This window comes from Neofelis nebulosa, chromosome 1 (assembly GCF_028018385.1).
Source record: "Neofelis nebulosa isolate mNeoNeb1 chromosome 1, mNeoNeb1.pri, whole genome shotgun sequence".
NCBI classification, from domain to species: domain Eukaryota; kingdom Metazoa; phylum Chordata; class Mammalia; order Carnivora; family Felidae; genus Neofelis; species Neofelis nebulosa.
Window position 1 is genome coordinate 72,311,359 of NC_080782.1, and position 19,405 is coordinate 72,330,763.

At 38.8% G+C, this 19,405-nt stretch overlaps 1 protein-coding gene across 2 annotated transcripts in view; it reads left to right on the top strand.

Moving 5' to 3' along the window:
• Nucleotides 1-19,405, top strand: part of EFNA5 (ephrin A5) — a 276,742-nt gene that overhangs the window by 226,499 nt on the left and 30,838 nt on the right. For both annotated transcript variants that reach the window (XM_058725441.1, XM_058725443.1), the window contains exon 2: nucleotides 2,215-2,507. In XM_058725441.1, the coding sequence (XP_058581424.1) occupies nucleotides 2,215-2,507 (293 nt within the window). The remainder of the gene's footprint in view (nucleotides 1-2,214; nucleotides 2,508-19,405) is intronic.

Here is a 19,405-nt window from a genome sequence, read left to right on the forward strand (position 1 = left end):
TTTTTAAAAAGGGACACGGGGATTATCGTTGGTGTTGTCATATACATTTACTGATGTTGCTTAAGAGTTAGTATTGTGTTAGTTATCGATTTTAATATGCTTTAATATATCCTGATAATAGTGCTGCACATTCACATGGTGCTTTTTAGATGTTTCATCATCGGAGACTTGAAGCAGTTGTGTGAGGTTAGCGAGGCAGATTCTCATGATTGTTCCAGTTCACATATGAGGAAACTGAGGGTCAGACGGTTTATGACTCCCCCACCCTACCAGCAGCAATCCAGTCCTTAAATTGAGGTCTACTCACTAAAATGAGTAGTGTCCACTTTGATCACGTTGCATTTTAGAAAGGAATCTCAGCTTCTTCAATGAATGTGTAGTATCCAGAGTGAAGGTGGTAATATATCTCCTGGGCTGAATGCTGGTCAAAACAGCCTGTCGGAGGTGTCTGTTGTGTTTGGGGGCTACATTTTAAGGGGACACTGGGAAACTAGAGAGCATCAGGAGAGTTGAGAAACTAGAATGTGAGGAGCCTGGGAGCAGAAATAACCAAACAAGTCAGGATTTTCACGTAGTGAGAAAGGAAGATACAGAGACCTAGTTGACACGTCCAAATGTTTTCTGGAGTGCCTGGTAGAAGAGGAATTAGATTTGTTCTTGGCGATGTCAGGCAGTGGGAGTAGGATCACTGGATAGAAATTACACAGGGGCGCCTGGGTGGCGCAGTCGGTTAAGCGTCCGACTTCAGCCAGGTCACGATCTCGCGGTCCGTGAGTTCGAGCCCCGCGTCAGGCTCTGGGCTGATGGCTCGGAGCCTGGAGCCTGTTTCCGATTCTGTGTCTCCCTCTCTCTCTGCCCCTCCCCCGTTCATGCTCTGTCTCTCTCTGTCCCAAAAGTAAATTAAAAAAAAAGTTGAAAAAAAAAAAAAAAAAGAAATTACACAGAAGCAAATTGATGCTCCATATACGAGGAAACTGGCTAAAATGTAGGCGTGTCCAAAAATGGAGTAGACCAGCTCACTGACATGTTTACACTGAGACCATCTGACTTGAAGACTACATGGCTTGATGGGTGCTTGTCTTTCAGCTTGTCTTTCAGCAGTAACATAGTTTTATGATGAATCTTCTAAGGCCTCAGAGAATTTCCTCACTAGCTAAAAACAGAGGGGTTTTGTAGACTTTTCTGTGCTGACTTTAGAAAGCGGTGTACGTAACAATTCCTGTTTCGCACATCATTAGTTCCTGAGAAATCTCTTCATCCAATCGGGAAAGACATATTAGTTAACACAAATAAGCAAAATTTCTGTAAGGTAAGAGTTGAAACAGACAGTGCAGTGTGTAAGGTGAGGTGCGTGTGTGTGTGTGTGTGTGTGTGTGTTATTTTAACTATTTCAGGATGGAAGTGGTCCTGGGTTTGCTGTGTTCATCTGTGTCGTCAGTCCAGCCCTAGGACACAACCTATAAAGTTACAAGAAATGGAGGGGAAGGGGAGGAAGATGATTTGATTTAGCTGGTTTTCATTTTCTTAATATAGAAAGGGATGGGGCATCAAAAGAGGTCAGCTGAAATGAGTTTGTGACGTAAGCAGATTCACTAATGGAAACAGCTGATTAGGACCTGAAGTCACCATTCCTGGTCGAGCTCAGTCACTCACTGCTTTGACATTATGCCTTAGATTTTTATTTCCCTCTAATGGGGAAGTGTCCTAGGACTTTTCTTTCCAACCTTTAAATTTTATGGTCCTAATTCTCTCAGTTTGATAACTCTAGTTCTCTACATTTGCATAGAAAATTGAGAATGGTAGGAATTATAGCAAAACCAATTCAGTCATTCATTTGTTCTTTAAATGACTTATTCATTCATTCAAAAACACTCATCAAATGAAACACTATTTTGAAATATCAAAACTTTGCTTCAGTATATGTGATTTTAAGAATGAAAGGAAAACAGCAAGTCAGTATCTTAACTACTTAAGATGAATGTGAAGAGTTCCATTTTCAGCATGTTTTGAAACAAACGTAATAGAATTCCTCTGTAAAATTGTTGTTGCTTGTATTTGGAATAGAAACATATCCTGAATCATAATGGGCTGCAATAAAAACTTATTATAATAAATCTCTTAGCACCAGCATGATTAAAGTTATTCCACCACTGATTCCAAGCAGAAAGTCTTTTCCTTATGAATAATCTCATCTTTCTCTTCTTCTTCCAACAGATTCCAGAGGGGTGACTACCACATCGACGTCTGTATCAATGACTACCTGGATGTTTTCTGCCCTCACTATGAGGACTCGGTCCCAGAAGATAAGACTGAGCGTTATGTCCTCTACATGGTGAACTTTGATGGCTACAGTGCCTGCGACCATACTTCCAAGGGGTTCAAGAGATGGGAATGTAACCGGCCTCACTCTCCAAATGGACCACTGAAGTTCTCTGAAAAATTCCAGCTCTTCACACCCTTTTCTCTAGGATTTGAATTCAGGCCAGGCCGGGAATATTTCTACATCTGTGAGTATATCAAGATTTATTGTGTTGGAGGGCAGCTACAAGAACCCAGACTAATTTTTTACCCATGTTTCAGAGAATTGCAGAGAGTTGGACTCTGCATTACAGATGTCTCCTTGTAAATGCATACATCAGGATCCCTAGATACATTAGCTGGGAATTGAGAGCACAAATTAGATTAAAGACACAGCTCCTCTCCCCCTATGAAATTGCGTGTCAGCCTGTTCAGTGAACCACTGCTGACTTGTATTTCTTTTAAATGAAAATTGCTAGGACTTCTCCAAAGCTGAGGAAAATAAAAAGAGATTCCTGAAAAAAAAAAAAAATTAAAGGAAATAATTAAATTTACATAGCTTGGAGTCATTGGATTTCTTATTCAGGTGTCAGCAATATCCTTTCAATCATCCACACTTGCAGTGGAGAAAGCCAAAACTCCTGCAAATGTCAGCATGCTGGCGATAAATACTATCTTTGCACCAAGGAGAAAAGACAATTATTAAGAGCAGCTGTGTCTTTAAACAGGAAAAAGCGTGAAGAGTATCGAGAAAGTTCCAAAGGAACTGGTATAAGTGAGTTTCCCACCTGTGCCTCTGTCCTGAGAGAGCTCTAAAAGTTTCTCAAGCTGACCTCTGTAGTTCTCATCTTGCCGTGGCCTTGGTTCTTGTCCACAATGGACACCATCACTTCTTCAGGCATCGTACTGGTCATATATGCTAAGTAAAGGCTTCTCATACTTCACTGTGCATAAGTCATCTGGGCATCTTGGTATAAGGCAGATCTGATTGAGGTGGTCTGCCACGGGGACCAAGATTCCATATTTATAAAGCTCCCATGTGACGTGATGCTACTGGTCTGTGAACCACACCCTGAGTTAGTATGCTTACAAGTAATACTTAATTTAGTCAGCATGCTGTATGTATGGACTTGACTCGTGTCACATATTGAAACTATATGGCCTTTTCCAAGTATTTTCAGTATCAGCTGAAGGAGTTCAACGTTTCTTGTTCAAAAGTACATTTATTGAACAACTTATCGTGGCTCAGAAATGTTGGGGGATGCAAGATCAAAAGACACTCCTGTCCTGAGGGAGTGACCATCTGCTGGGGAGTAGATGTAAACAGGCAGTTGCTGTATGAAGGTAAATGCAGGCAGCAGTGGGTACGTGGGTACATGTAGCTCACGTGCTTGAAAGAATCCAGAAGTGTGGCTGCACATAGCGTGTAGAGATCTAGGCAATACTACCCAGGATGCTTGGCGTTGACTTTTCACCACTCTTTGCCAGACAAAGAAGACAAAAACATTACTGTTTTTTCGACTCGTTTCTTCAACCTGAATGTCCCCACAGACCCTTCACCCACATGGTTTTTTCAGTCTGCAAGGATTTCTAGTTTCTCTTCTCCAGAAAACAGAATTTTATAATGAGCTGGATTTCACCACCATACACGGGCACTCCCACTTATATTGAGATTGAATTTAAAAAGGAAATTGAACAGTACCAGTTTTATTATTTCAGTACATATTTTGGTCATTAGTCATGAGAAAACACGTAAAAGGCTTGATACTATCTCACATTCGATCCATAAAATAAGAAAAGGAATATTGGAGTCCCACGGCTGGAGGAAACACTGGCAGCCAGTGAATTCATACATTCTCAGGCAGCAGGCTCTTGCCTTTTCCTCATTTTTTACTTTGTGAAAGAATCTCATTCAGCAAATGGAAAAAAGGAAAGAGGAAGACTTAACTGGCAGGATGGCAATCATTAATTGCCTACTTCTAAAATATCCTACTGATGGAAGAGGAACTTACTGCCATTTCCAAAATTTACACATTGATTTCTCAGATTAAAACACCACAACAAAAACCAAAACTAAATTGAGAGCACTGAGATAGGAAACATACCAGCTAACTAGTTGATTGCATGATTATTAGAAATTATAGAATCCATTGAGGTTCATAAGCAAGATGTTATTATTCAAATATACCCATAGTGCTTATGACTGGTTTTTCCTCATTTGTGGTTAAATTCAATATTTCACTAAAAATCATTATGTGTCTTCTATAACATTCATTTAACAGAGTCATTTAACTGTCAAGGGCTCCTGTCAAAGTAATTGTTCCAAAATGCTTCAAAATATCAAGAGCTTTTTGCTGTTCAGCTGAGTTTAACCTGAATTACTTTTTTTAATGAAAGGTAAAATAGCACAAAATTAGCAGCAAAGAGATGTTCATTTATAAGAAGCACACTGGCCTCGTAGTCAGTTAAATTGAATTTTCAACCATGTTTTAGAACCACAAGAGCATGCTTCCCTGTCTTTTTAGTAGTGAAAGTGTTTCCTTTCTTCACTGCCAAGAGCAGGAGCGGCGGAGTTAACGCGGATGTCATACAGACGTTTAATCTACTGTGGTCATAATTAAACTAAAGGATTCTTAGGGGACAATTGGCCCTCAGTTGAATTTTCCTCTCTCCTAATATGCATGGAATGAACAAGATGATTGGGAAATGGCTCTTTTCACACTTATTACCTTACAAGAAACTCTGTTGCCCATCTCGGGAACAAGCCTGACTACCCACCGGCCAGTTTTCTAGAATGTTCTTCCCTGGATCGGGGTTATATTTCAGATCCTCCAGGGCTTAAAATCTCTAACAAGTTTTCCAAAAGGAAAAAGAAAGCTGTAGCCTTTTGGCAGTCCTGCTTTAGGGTGGTGCTAGAGGGAGGGTTGAGTGTAGTGGTGAGAACCAAAATTCAGATATACTTGGCCTTGGGGGGAAGAAAAGAGCATGTATTTCATACTAGGATATCTACTCATCACTTACTCAGAGAAGACACAATTCAGAACATTCCTATCAAGTTATACTTTATCCTCAGTAACATTTCTTTCTTTCTTAATGTCTGTGAGTTATACAAAATCAAGAAAATAAAGTCGTTGGAAGTATATGAAATTTCCTGCTTACTCTAGAAATAAAATGTCCTTCACTGTCCTAAATCCTTTATTTGTCCCAAGACTGACTCTATGCTATGTCCTTCTTTCCTTTGGGAATAGGCAGTATTATGAAGTTATTACAGTGGCTAATTATGCGAAGGCAGACTGAGCCCATTCTGGAATATGACAAATACTGTTTTTAATCTACAGAAGTTATTTTGGTAAGAGATTGGCATACTAAAGTAATTACAGAAAGTCATTGGTCTTTCTATCCATGATAGATTTGCAGAACTGCCAGTCAATAGATTATGGCGATAGTCATTTATATAGATTTCCTAAGGCAAAGAGTTATTTTAGAAACTTCAGAAGTATTCATTTTAAAAATGATTCTCATAAATATTAACCTAATGAGAACAAGTTTGAAAAAAGTTTTGCTGCTGTTATTTTTAAATCAGAAGAAGCAAAGGGAAATAAGTTAAATAAGGCACTTTAAGTTATTTTTGTAAGTCAGTAAGAGACTAATTTTGAAAGTTCTCTTTTGTACAGTAAGGAAAACTGAGTCCTGGGCCATTCTCTTGGCCTAACTAACTGTTTGATCTTGGGTAAATCATGTAATCTCTCTGAATTTCTAATTCCACGGCTGCAAAATAATGTAGTTGGAATAGATGATTTTTAACATTCCTTGGAGCTCTAATATCCTAATCTTACTATATTTTATCTAAGGATCTGTACATCACTGTAAGAAATAACCCCTATAAAATGTCTCAGCCCAATGCGTTACTTAGTAGGTGTTCAATAAATGCCAGTTAAAGGAGCATCTGTAGGGGAAATCCAGGGTGGAGACACGTATTAGCATTATTGAACTTGTTCACCCCTGCCAACCTATCCAAGTCACCATCAGCTGTGGTTTCAACTAGTGCAGCAGATTCCTGCTTTCCCCACTCATGTTGCTGCTCTGTCAGAGCCCTCCAGAGTGACTTTCTACCTCAGCAAGACAAAAATCCTGAGTCTCCAGCCTGACCAACAAGGTCCTCCATGGCAGGCACCCTTCTCGTCCCCACCCTCGCCTCTCGGACTTCTTGTGCTCTCACTGCGCCTGATGGTCTCCACTCCAGCCCCCACCACCACCACCACTCCCACCCCCTCCCTCCTTCCTGTCTAGTGCCCTCCCCCAGGCTCCATAGGAGGGCCTTGGCACTTTATCTTCTGTCTGCCTGGGGTTCTTATTGCTCCAGCATCCACATCCCTTACTCTCACTTTCTTTAGGTCTGCACTAAAAAAAACAAAACAAAACAAAACAAAAAAAAACTCCTTTATCAGAGAGGCATTCTGATCTCCTTATATAAAGATAACATCTCCATAATTCTCTACATTCTTACCCTGCTTTATTTTCCCTCAAGCACTCCTCACGCCTGACATTATGTACTTATGGTTGTTTGTTCATGGCTATGCCTGCTCTGTGCCCTGCATTACATTGTTTGGCACATAGTAGATGTTCAGTAAGTAAAGGTCACCACTGTTTACAGAGCACTTACTCTATTCCAAGCACTGTTCTAAACCCCTGCAGTTCTCAGAAAAGCACGATGAGATACTGTTCTTCTTTCCCATTTTACAGCCAAAAAACCAGAGGCACAGAGAAGTTAGGTAACTTGAGAAAGGTTCACACAGATAAGAAGTGACTGATCTGAGAGGAAATTCAGTGAATAAACAACTAAAAGGAAGGAGAGATAAAGTCCTAGGTCTCATATGCTTAAAAAGCAAAAACATACTTTACTTTGTATTTTTTTAAAGGTTAAAATCAGTGAGCCTTACTGTTGAGAGAATTTTACTTTATAAACTCTGCTGGAAATCCCAACTCAGATAGTAGCAAGATAGATTTTTTTAAACACGCGTATGCATTTTCTGCTCTCCAAAGAATACTCATCCATCTCCAAATAATATTTCAGCTGTATCTTCCCAGATGGGTGACCCTTTTAATATGATAACTTTCTGACCCAGCATTTGGGTCAAATAAATTCTTATTAAATCCAGTGAATATTCAGCCTCTAGACTGAATCATGCATGATTGCACACTTAATTTAGAAATGAGTGAGTTTCTTTCTTTCTTTTTTTTTTTTTTTATTTATTTGGAGAGAGAGTGAGCAGGGAGGGACAGAGAGAGGCGGAGAGAGAGAGAGAATCCCAAGCAGGCTCCACACCATCAGGGTGGAGTCTGACTAAGGGCTTGATCTCAGGAACCATGAGATCATGACCTGAGCCAAAACCAAGAGCTGGACACTTAACCGACTGAGCCACCGAGGCACCCCAGGAATGCATGAGTTTTAATGCAAGACCTACAGTAAAGAAGACAAATGTTATTTTCTGAATATGATACTAAAAAGGGAAAGAAATCTTTTAGCATTTGTCACATCTAAGGTACAGTTGATTGTCTTTAAAAGAAGATACTCCGAGTAAAAGATGATTTATAGTCACAGCACCCAGACAGAATCCAGGAGTTTCTGAGAGGTTATTGGGGAACACACTCTTCCTAAACTCACTGGCAAGTAAACTTGTACATGCGTATTGTTTTTGTCGTAAGCCTTCATACTGATAGGGTTATAGAAGTGCAGAGCTTACAAAGGCCATTTCTTTGAAGTTAGAATCCTGAAAACATCAATGAAAAGAACACTCAGGGAGCTGAAGACTCGCGCTCCAGTCTTTTTGGTGTACACATTTTTCAAAATTAAAAAGAAAATCATGGGGACAGTCTATGTTACTATGGGCATCATTCTTAAACCCAGAGTTTATAACTCCTTGAATGCAGGTGGTAAACTGTTAATTCTTTGCTTTATGTGCTTTAGTTAAAAGTTTACAGCCTCGAGCTATGAGGCAGTTTTAATGTGCACTACACAATTTTTAAAGCTGACAATATAAGTAACCTAAATTCTGATATCTTAAAGGAGTGATCAAGATCAGCTTCAGAAATCATTTGATTGTACAGTACAGTTATTGACAGTCCTTTTAAAAGATAAAAGAATATTCAGTAAATCCAGAGAATATTAACATAAAGAAAGTCCTTCACTTGCCAAGTGGATATGTTCCAAAAGCTTATTTGCAGGTCAAGTATTTGGAACGTAGAGTAATAGTGTCTCTAGAAGTGTTGCTAAAATCAGGCAAACTCTCCATAATGTGGAGAATCTGCTTAACCATAGTATTGATTTAAAACTGTGTATTTTTGGTAAGAAATAGAAAATAGCACCTAGAATGGTGTTCAATAAATATTTGTTGAATGAATAAATGCCATATTAGTAAACCAAGGACAAAAAAAAAACAATTTTTTTTCCTTACATGCTAATGTATGAGAAAAACAGATAAATTGGAAGCTGTAGGTTTTACTGAACCCACTGTCGCAATTCCCTTGTTTCTTTTTTCTTTCCTTTCCTTTCCTTTTCTTTTCTTTTCTTTTCTTTTCTTTTCTTCCTTTTATTTCTCTTTCTTTCTTTCTTTCTTTCGAGAGGGAGACAGACAGAATGAAAGTGGGGGAGGGGCAAAGAGAGAGGGAGACACAGAATCTGAAGCAGGCCCCAGGCTCTGAGCTGTCAGCACAGAGCCCGGCATGGCTCTCGAACCCATGAATTGCAAGATCGTGACCTGAGCCAAAGTTGGAAGCTTAACAGACTGAGCCACCCAGGCTCTCCACAACTTTTTTTAAAAGTTTATTTCTTTTCAGAGAGACAGAGCATGAGCCGAGGAGAGGCAGAGAGAGAGAGAGGGAGAGAGAATCCCGAGCAGGCTCTGAGCCGACAGTGTGCATTGCGGGGCTTGAACTCCCCAAACCATGAGGTCATAACCTGAGACAAAATCAAGTCTGACGCTTAACCAACTGAGCCCCCAGGCACCCTTCCCTGGCTTCTTAATAATGTTTTTTGATCATATGATGAGGATACCTCAAAGGGGAGAGTAGAACATGGTTTTAAAAGAAAAAGGCACAGACTCTGGTAAATGCAGCCTTGCCCTTGAATCTTCCTATACTCCTAGTAGCCATGTGTCTGTGGGTAACTAAGCCTCACTTTCTTCATCTGTAAGATGGGTATATAATAATAGTTTATCATCACAGTCTTTCTTATTTCCAAGGCTAAAATAAATATTCTTAAAGAATCAGTTGACCACCAAAAAAATGATTTCCACAATCCACGTCCAAAAATTTGTATGCCCTTTGAAAAGTTACTGCACCTCGAACAGCCCTCATTGATACTTAAGTAAAAATTTTCACAAATGCCTAGGAAAGATTCACATTTTAAGTCTGTGCCCTATATTCTGAAGGAACATTATGCTAGGATTACATATGCCTAAGGAAGTCTTCATTCCCCTTTGGATATCCAGTCTTTCAGCAGCTTACCTCAGTAATGGACATTAAGAATTATTTTGGTCCTGTCAGTTCACAACAATCTGCCTTTTTTCTGAGTTGTTCTTACTGAAATACAAGAGTGTCAAAATGGCACATTTATCAAAGCAGGAGGTAATCTTTTTCATCTTTCTTAGTCTTTACTCTTGCAGGGGAGGTGACCTGTAAGTACCATGTTCTTTCTTAAAATGAACAACTCAATATTTGCTTCAATGTGTGTGTGTGTGTGTGTGTGTGTGTGTGTGTGCGTGCGCGCACATTTTGCTTTTATTATTAAAAGCTGGTTTTTATTACTAGAGCCTTATTTTAGCATTAAATACCATAGCATGTACATCAGCTGAGATTCAAGGGGTTTATAACTGGAATTTTCAGGACTGTGGTCGAATACTAGTTCACCTCTTATAATTTTTTTAATATGTAAACCCAAAACTTAGTAGTGAGAAAGGCATATTTATATTAATACAGAAAGGAGTTGAAGGGCAGTATTAGGAAATTGACACATTTTAATATTTGCTAAAGTGGAAAAGCATGAATGTGGCACAAACATCAAATGGTAATTGTTCGTATACAGAGTATATCCTAGTCACTAAAATCGATTTTATTCTGTTTTGTTTTGTTTTGTTTTGTTTTGTTTTTTTAAGTTTTGGTCTTTTTGAACATCCAGTGAGTGGAATAGTTGCTCTCCACTTGGACACTGGAAGTTCATCTAGAACACATCAGATTTGTGTCTGAAAACAGTTGTTTATTTCTTTTGTGTACTTCAGTGGTCTTTAGTGAACCTGCAAGAATGCACCTTTTTATTTAAAGAATGAGTTCAGAGAATTGTGTCTGTTTCAAGTTGTCCCTAGCCATCTTTTTGGAAAGCATGAATGGATTTCAAGGGCTCTTAAATGAAGGTTAAATAAAGAGCATAAAAGAGGATATTGAGAGACTTCAGGATATTTTTCTATGTTAATTGTGCGTTTCTCTCACGAAAACAGTTGTTTATTGCCAGGTGCCCTGTTAACCTTCTGAACAAGAATGCTTGGCATCAGCTCAGGCCTGGTTGGATTGTGGATGCTTGACCCATGTTTCACATAGTCTGAGTAGAACCAAAGGTGGAGGGGGCAATTAATAGGAGCATAGGATGTTTTAAAACAATTTATTGTTTTTAAAAATTTGGCAGTATTATTTGGTCAGGTGGGGAGGATTTTTAAAAGAAACGCATGTCCTGGTAAATGACTTGCCTAAAAGATGAAGCACTGTTAGAATCAGAGAAGTAAATGCCAGGTCTGTGGAAAAGGAAGCTGGAACTAACATCCCTGCTTAATAGGTTTTGACTTTGGGAGTCGCCTTAAAGTTCGCAAAGGGAGCTTAAAAGCTGTTGAATAATTGGGGCTTGATGGAAATTCATGGTATAAGCAGTAAGACACTAAAGACTCGTAAGTACTCTTTGCATTGTTTGAAGTTTTCAAAGGCTGTGACACTCAGATAAGAAGTTCAAAAACAATAATTTTTATTTGTGCTATTACGAGACTGGGGGAACATGGAGAGTCTGACCTCCTAAGGGGGAGGAAGGAATTATGCCACCTTTTGCTTCCTTTTACCACACTGAGACTAAGTGCCGACATGGAACAAATGAAAGGATTTGGGGTTTTTTGTTGTTGTTGTTTGTTTGTTTGTTTGTTTGTTTGTTTGTTTGTTTTTAATCCCTAAATGTCAAAAGTGGCCACATCTCCCAGAGAAATAACGCACCTGATTAATTGTGTAATTTCTCAGGATAGCAGTAATTCTCAGCCTTACAAACATGTAATGTACTAATTTGGTCACAGAGTTAACTGAAAACAGTTTAATGAGCTGCTGTGTTGTGTGTATGTGCAGCGTTACATAGAGCAGATGCCAGGAGAAATGGAAATAACACGCCAGTGACACTTGAAATAACAGTGTTTATACTTCATTGACTCTGGGTTGTCAGCATGCTATTCTCTGTGTTTCCCTTAGTAACTTATTAAGGCGACTGAACTCCAGTGTGATGATGTCTAAGTGTCATTTGTTGTAAATTACACAAGCACGCACACACCAAATGCGCTTAGTCAATCTTCGGGGAAAAAAATATATAATACTTTCTCATACAGACGACCAAAATGTTATCCAGGAGACATGTACACAGAGCGAAAGGTGAATCTCGGACCAAGGTGCATGCTGGAAGAGCCAGATTTTGGCCTTTCGTCAGAAGAAATACTGTTTCTACAGATTTTCCCACTCATCTGTTCTTGCTCTATTTTAACAGAATGGTCATGTAACTCTTGGTTTGAAAGTTGTCATACAGCCTCACAGCAGGCTTATATTATCTACAGAGTTCTTTATGAGGAAATATAAATCACCACAAATGAGACTTTTCACAGCCAGAGATATGTAGAAATTTGTGTCAGTGCTTTGCTGGCTTGCTAAAAAATATCTCTAGGCTCCAAAGTGCTCTCAGAGCTCATCCCCCCCGCTCCCTACCCTTTTGGGAAGCAATTCTCAAAACTTGAGATTTATGGTTCAGAGAGCTGATAGTGGCTATAAAGTTTTCTATTTTCTCTTTTCTTTAATATTAATGCAGGGAACGAGGCATTATCATTCATTATTTTAGTTCATGAGTATCCTGTGGGCTTGAAATACAGTTTCTTGGGGATATGGCTTACCTCTGTTTAACAGGGGAAATGTGTGGACTTCGGCAACAGGCTTCCTTTACCATCGAATATTTTTAGGCAGTTGGTAGAAAATTCATATCAGGAACAGAACTTCAGTATATATGCCACATCCAGGTTTGGTTTTAAAATTTAAAGCTTTACAAAATATTAATTCATTCTGAGCCCCAGAAGTGAAATATCACAAATTGGAGAATAGCCAGCCAGTGTATTATTGTTAGAAATTGAAATACTATCTTCTCATTGTACTATTTTCAGAGATGTACAATATTTCCAGCTAGTTTGATCTACAGTAAGGTTAGCTAAGTTTTAGTTTATAGTTAGCAGTCCCTTTTCTACCCCAGATCTTTAAAACCAAATCATGTCTCTGAGTCATTAATAGAGAATATACACTGTTTTTAATTTAAACTTGCCCAGTTTTTATTAGCTCCAATGTCTAGTTTCTAATGTGAATTTGCTTTTTCTAATTTTTTTTACAAAAATTTTTTCAAGTTAATTTTTGCCTTAAGTACATTATCACAGGCTCTGACTAAATCTGAATAGATGCTGTTTCCCTGTGTGTTTTAACAGTTTCAGTGGGCCCTCAACTTTGAATTTAGAACTTCTTGCTTTATTTTCAACCTAAGTTTTAAAGAACAAATCTAAACAAGGAGCGTAAAATTGAAGCCAAAAATATGAATAGGCAGTTTATTTTTAACTTTTAATAGATCGCTTAAAGGTCTTGCTTATATTTTGGGCAGTTGATTCCATTTCGAGACCATATAATGAATATTGCAATGATTTCAATGAAGTTTAGTTCAGAGCAATTATTATTGTAGAAGCAGCCTTTTGCTAAAGGCTTACTCATACCTTGACTGACAGGTAGGAGTTCTGATAATCATAATTACAATGATTTAGCATTTATTGCGAGCTTACTATGTGCCAGGCACTAGACTTGTTTTCCCTTGTTGTATTCTCAGTAGGTACTGTTATTATCCCCATTGTATAGATGAGCAAGGTTAAGTAATTTGCCTGAGATCCTATTGTTAGTAATAGAGTCAGGGTTCAGACCCTCTTAGACTCCCAAGTCTCAGCTCTTTATTCACTTAATTCATAATACATATTTTAAAAGAAGTTAAAATGAGACTGAGTTCAAGCATCCCTAGCAAGTCTTTACATAAGTCCTACCGACACAAAGGCAAACCCAGTTCTAAAAATGGCTCATGTGACCTATAGAGGGATGTTTTCATGTCAGCATACATACTAGGGCCATATGTGTTTTCAAAACAAAGTAGAGCACTATCGAGTGGCTTGTGGGGTCAGAACATGAATACAGAATCAACTGTGTCACTCACCCTCCCTACTTCAATTGTGATGAAAACATGTAATGATTAGCAAGACTATTGAAAGTGTACGTCTCTTTGGTACTCTGAGTCATTTTTCAGAGGCTTAAATCTGATTAACAGAATCAATAGCGCAGCGTAGGCATTGGTGGATATCTTGCAAAGCCTTGTGACCAACTGTGTCAACATCTCAGCTTGTTAATATGACGTGTTGGGGACTGCTTTACCTTGTTTGTAAGCGGCACAGCAGCAGCGAATTACTGTGTCCATTATTACTACCAGTTGTGCTTGATGCTGTTATTTTAAAATCCACCAGTTTTTCCCAAATTTGGAGTTTTAGAACACATTTTTGCACATCCAAGAAAAAGGAGTAGAGATTCTACGAGGAGAAGGGCTGCCTGGAGAATTAATAACATCTTTAGAACGAAGTTCAGAAATCGCGGCACCCGTGGGCAGCTCCAGGGTTTCAAACGGCAAGGGTGTGGCACCGGTTCATGGGGGCACTTGCCAGGGATGGGGAGACCACCCAGCAGCGCACCAGAGAACGAGCCTCACGTGGACTTCCTCTCTCACCTGCTTCTACTCCGCTGATAAGGAAATCAGAACAGCCAGACTCCTGGCATCAATGAAAAGACAAGTCCGACTGGAACGGGAAGTATTTGAAAAATACCACTGGATAGATTGGGCCAGATCAGGGAGGGCCATTACTTCTGTTAGGAGGAATTTAGAACTTATCTGGAAGGCAATAGGGAGTAGCATGTTTTTGAAGGGGAAACTCATTTGGGCCTTATCATATAAATACATTGAAATAATTTACCTTAGGGCTAGATGCTGGCCGGTTATATAATCATAGCTATCAGAGAGTGGCCACTTATCCATCCCCACACATTTATAGATCTTGTCTTATCCATACTTTATCCCAACTGTGTGTTAGGCACTGTTAGAGTTCTCATTTTACCGGTGAGGAAACCGAAGCACAGAAAGGTCAAATAACTTGTTGGAAACCACATGGCTCATGAGTGGTGGAGCCCAGAGTTGAGTTGAGCCAAAGGGATTCTGACTCCACTGTTCATGCTTTTAGCTCTTTTCCATATATGCCAAGTGATGTTCGGAAGCTCATTCCATAAAAAGTACCAGTACTTGAGGAGAAATTGTTCTAAATATTAATACCCTTTACTTGAATTTCTATTGTTTCTATATTGTCTTCTGTGTCCATTCAGCTTCTCTGCCATAGGTGCAGAGTTTTAATTTTTTTTTTTTTTGCATCAGCTTTTATGATGTTTTTATTAGGTAGAATTGCTACATAAATAACATTTTCTGGGTTATTTAATCAAATAACAGAATTTCTGACCTTTTGATAGGATGTGTTTACCATTTTAGAAGATTTATTGCAGCTGTTTTCTTGAAATATTTATATTCAAAAACGCTATATAAAACCATTCATTAAACTCTCCATGGGCTGTTGGTACATGTTCATCATTAAATTTGTGGCTACAGAACAATCTACAATGGTCATAGAAGGAGACACCTCAGTATTATTATTTTCTCATTAGCCAACCCATCAGTACTTACTGAACTGTGTGTAGCCATCAGGCCAGTGTTGCAGACAACCTAATGTGACAATAGAAAATACTCAATGTGGGGCACCTGGGTGGCTCAGTCCATTGGGCATCTGACTTAGACTCAGGTCATGATCTCGCATCTCGTGGGTTCGAGCCCCGCTTTGGGCTCTGTGCTGACAGCTGGGAGCCTGGAACCTGCTTCTGATTCTGTGTCTCCCTCTCTCTCTGCCCATCCCCCACTAGTGCTCTCTCTGTCTCTCTCTCTCTCTCAAAAATAAATAAACGTTGAAAAAATTAAAAAAAAAAAAAGAAAGCACTCAATGTAATCTTGCTCCTCCAAGAGCTCACAGTTGAATGCGAGAAAAACATACCCATGAAAATGACAGCAAAGAGAAACAAAGTAAATTCCAAGATTGACACTGTCCACAAAAAAGAGAGAGTACAGCTTCAGGGGAAGACCTCGTGACATGCTGACTTGAGGAGCAAGGTGAAATTCAGGTCTCAGGGCTTAAGACACTATCCTGACTTTAGTGACAGACAGGACTAAAAATACAGCTTCTTGGAATCCACTTCCAGAAAGTCCGATTCATTAAATTTTATGAGATTGCTATAGGGATCTTCATTTTTAACAAGCTCTCCAGCAGTTTCTCCAGCAGGTGATATTCATTCCACACTCTGGGAACACTGGCTTAAAGGGTGGGAGGAGATGGGTCTGAATTCAAGACAAGAAAGAAGCAGGGACTGGAAGATTTGAGTAAATGGAACCGCAGCACTGGTGTGGAGAAGAGACAGTCTTTGTTATGTGAGGGTGTGTACAACCCAGGGAGCTCTGGTGACAGAGAGACCAAGCTAGTCTAAGAATAAAGACTCAGATAGACCAAGATTCTGGGAGGCAGCTCATTCAGTTGTCATACAAATACTTCCTTCTGCTCCACTAAACAAACTATCTCATTCGCTTCATCTATAAATAAGATTTTCTTTTACCCTACTGATGCAAACAAGAACCAGGTGACTCTTTGGGGTTTTTGTATTTCTCATACAATTTTTTTTTTTAATTTCTGTATACAATTTTCATTATAAAATGAATTCCTTTTGGTGGTAAATGGTGTAAGTGGGGTAAGAATCAGAAAGCCACATACAAATGGAGAAGAAACGGGCACGATATCAAGCAGTAAGAAATACCCATTTTGCATCAACAGTTCAGAAGGATAATGTGTGCTTGGGGAGAAAGGACAGAATAGTGAGTAGTTCCTGTAATATTCTAATTACATAATACAGGGTTTTGGTTTTGGAAGGTACATTGAAGAAGTGGGGGCTGCCTATTGTCCATGACCTTTCGTGCTTGTCAGTTTATGTTTTCTTCTCCCTGATGCTTAGTTGGAGTCTGATGAAAAAAGGAGTATATCTAAATGAAGCCGTGATTCGGTTATGATTAAAGGTCAACAGTGATGTATATTTAATCACTATTTACTACTTATATATTGGGTTAGACAGCAGTCATGTTTTTAACTGTATAATATGTCCTGATTCCTAGAAAATAAGACCATTATTTGATATGTTCCTTTTTAAATATTAGTAAGTATAGAAAAGTAGATGAGACAAGAATGAGGAGAATTGGGTCTTAACTCCATTACTTTCTAGGTGTGTTAATTTGGGCAGGGGGCTTCAACCCATACCTCAAGTTTCCCATTTATAAATGAGTTAGAGTGCTAGTTTAATAAATGGTATTCTTAATATTGATATTTGAAAGGCAATTAGTTACTTTCCTAGTTTCTGTCAAAATTAATGGTAGCTTCCATGACAAATTTTTATGGGTACTTTGAATTATACATTTGCATGTGTCAAAAATAGTTCCTATCATCAACTAGTTTGAAATACACTGGTGGTCAGAAATAGCTTACTGTCATTTACTCACAAGGGCATTTTTCACAGTCTCTTTGCAGAATCAAATATGATCAAAATATATTGTCAGCTCACTGTGGTTTATGTAGAATGTTCTACAGTGGTGAAGATGCAGAAATACCAGTCTACCACTTAGAGAACCATTCTGTGGGTCACATCCAAGACCACAGTGGTCAGTTGATTTCATACAAATATTTTCCAGGGCTAACTGGAAAGTAGCATTGCCGTTGACAGGTTTTCTGCACCTGTTTTTTTGCGCAATGGAGTCTTGTACCTGAGAAACATGGAAAAATGTTCGTTTCCTAAATTGAAAAACTCAGCTGTAGTCTAAATGAAATGGGATAAATTATCTTTTTCACAATTATCCATTAAAGGGAGAATTAGAATTAATATTAATCACAGATGTTTCATCAAGTTTTATTATCAACCAGATTGACTGCCAAAGTGCTTTCTGGAAGACATTTTCTCTCCCTCCCCCACCTGCTACTGAGAACAAACTGTTATTATGGGTCCTTAGATAAAGATTAATGGTTTTGGCAATTCATTTGAGGAAATCTGTATTTTACTGTACACTCCAGTTCAAGGCATTTCTGAAAAGCGAGGCTTGTCATTTCCCTGATAGAATTTACACAATGAAGACACGAGAAAGTAGGATTCTTTCTAGCATCAGAAACTGATTAATTAATACACAGCCCAAGATTAATATCGCCAAACCCATATACGTATATTTAATTGTGGCACCTTGTTTATAGATAAAATACGCAAAATGCCTATTTAATCCAGCTATTTTAGCAGCTGTATTTTACCCATCACACTTAAGTTACTTTAATATTACTTGCAATTTCTATATCCTGTCTTTCTAGGATAATTCATTACCAACTGTGTGACCCTTATATAATTATGAATACTTGGTGATGCTTCCTCCATTTGCAAAGTACACCACAGATGAGGACTATATATTCATTAAGGTTCTCAGCTTGTAAACAGTATTTATCAGTTTCTAGCTAAATTAAGCAAAAACAGAGGAACTTTCTCCCTAGTAAAGAGATTGATGTGTTTAACTGAAGACCTCAGGATGAACAGTAACCAAGGCAATGCTGCAGATCCAGAACCTAGAAACAAGTGGATAATTAGAATGACCTTGTCAAGACCCAGCCATTCTACTTTCTCATCTCTAACATGTCTCCCTTCCTTGTGTCACTGTACTTGGGATTCCAGTTCCTGACAGAAGGAATTTGGTTGGCATAGATAGCTATCCTTTGAAAAGAATAAAGAGCACAATGATTGACAAGCCCGCCAAGACTGCATGAAATCAGGAAAGGGGAGCTCTTCGAAGTTTTCTTGGTGATGGTTTGGTTTTGAGCCTAAGGAAGATGGGCATTGATGCTGAATAGGCAGAAAGAACCACTGACCAAAACAAAGGTATCTTTCATTGTTGAACAGTAGTGGAGAATATGTAGAATTGTTCAAAACAAATAGAAAACCTATGTAGCAAATCCTTTATGTGCAACTACGGCAGAGCATCAATTTAACATTTATATTTCGAGTTTGTTGTACAGTAATATTTTTCCTTTGTTTAGTACTTTTGCACGCTTTACCATGTTCCAACGAATTAAAGAAAGTGACTCATTTTTCAGTTAGGATTTCTGTCACATTCCTTTGCTTTTCTTTATTTTGATGGAAAAAAGCAAAAAACTGCAGACAAATAATGGAAAATACCCTATGTGCTGATTTACAGCTTCCTTTCATTGACATCAGCAGGATTTAAGAAATGCGAAGTGGAATGGGTTAAGTACCATTATGGCTCTGTCCAACTCTAGTCAGATATGGGATCAGTCAGGTAACTGAGTCTGCTTTCAAAATGAAGGAGTTGGGGCGCCTGGGTGGCTCAGTCGGTTGGGCGTCCGACTTCAGCTCAGGTCATGATCTAAGGGTCCGTGAGTTCGAGCCCCACGTCAGGCTGTGTGCTGACAGCTCAGAGCCTGGAGCCTGCTTCAGATTCTGTGTGTGTGTGTGTGTCTCTCTCTCTGCCCCTCCCCTGCTCATGCTCTGTCTCTCTCTGTCTCAAAAATAAATAAACATTAAAAAAAATTAAAAAAAAAAACAAAATGAAGGAGTTGATCTAGATTGGCGGTCC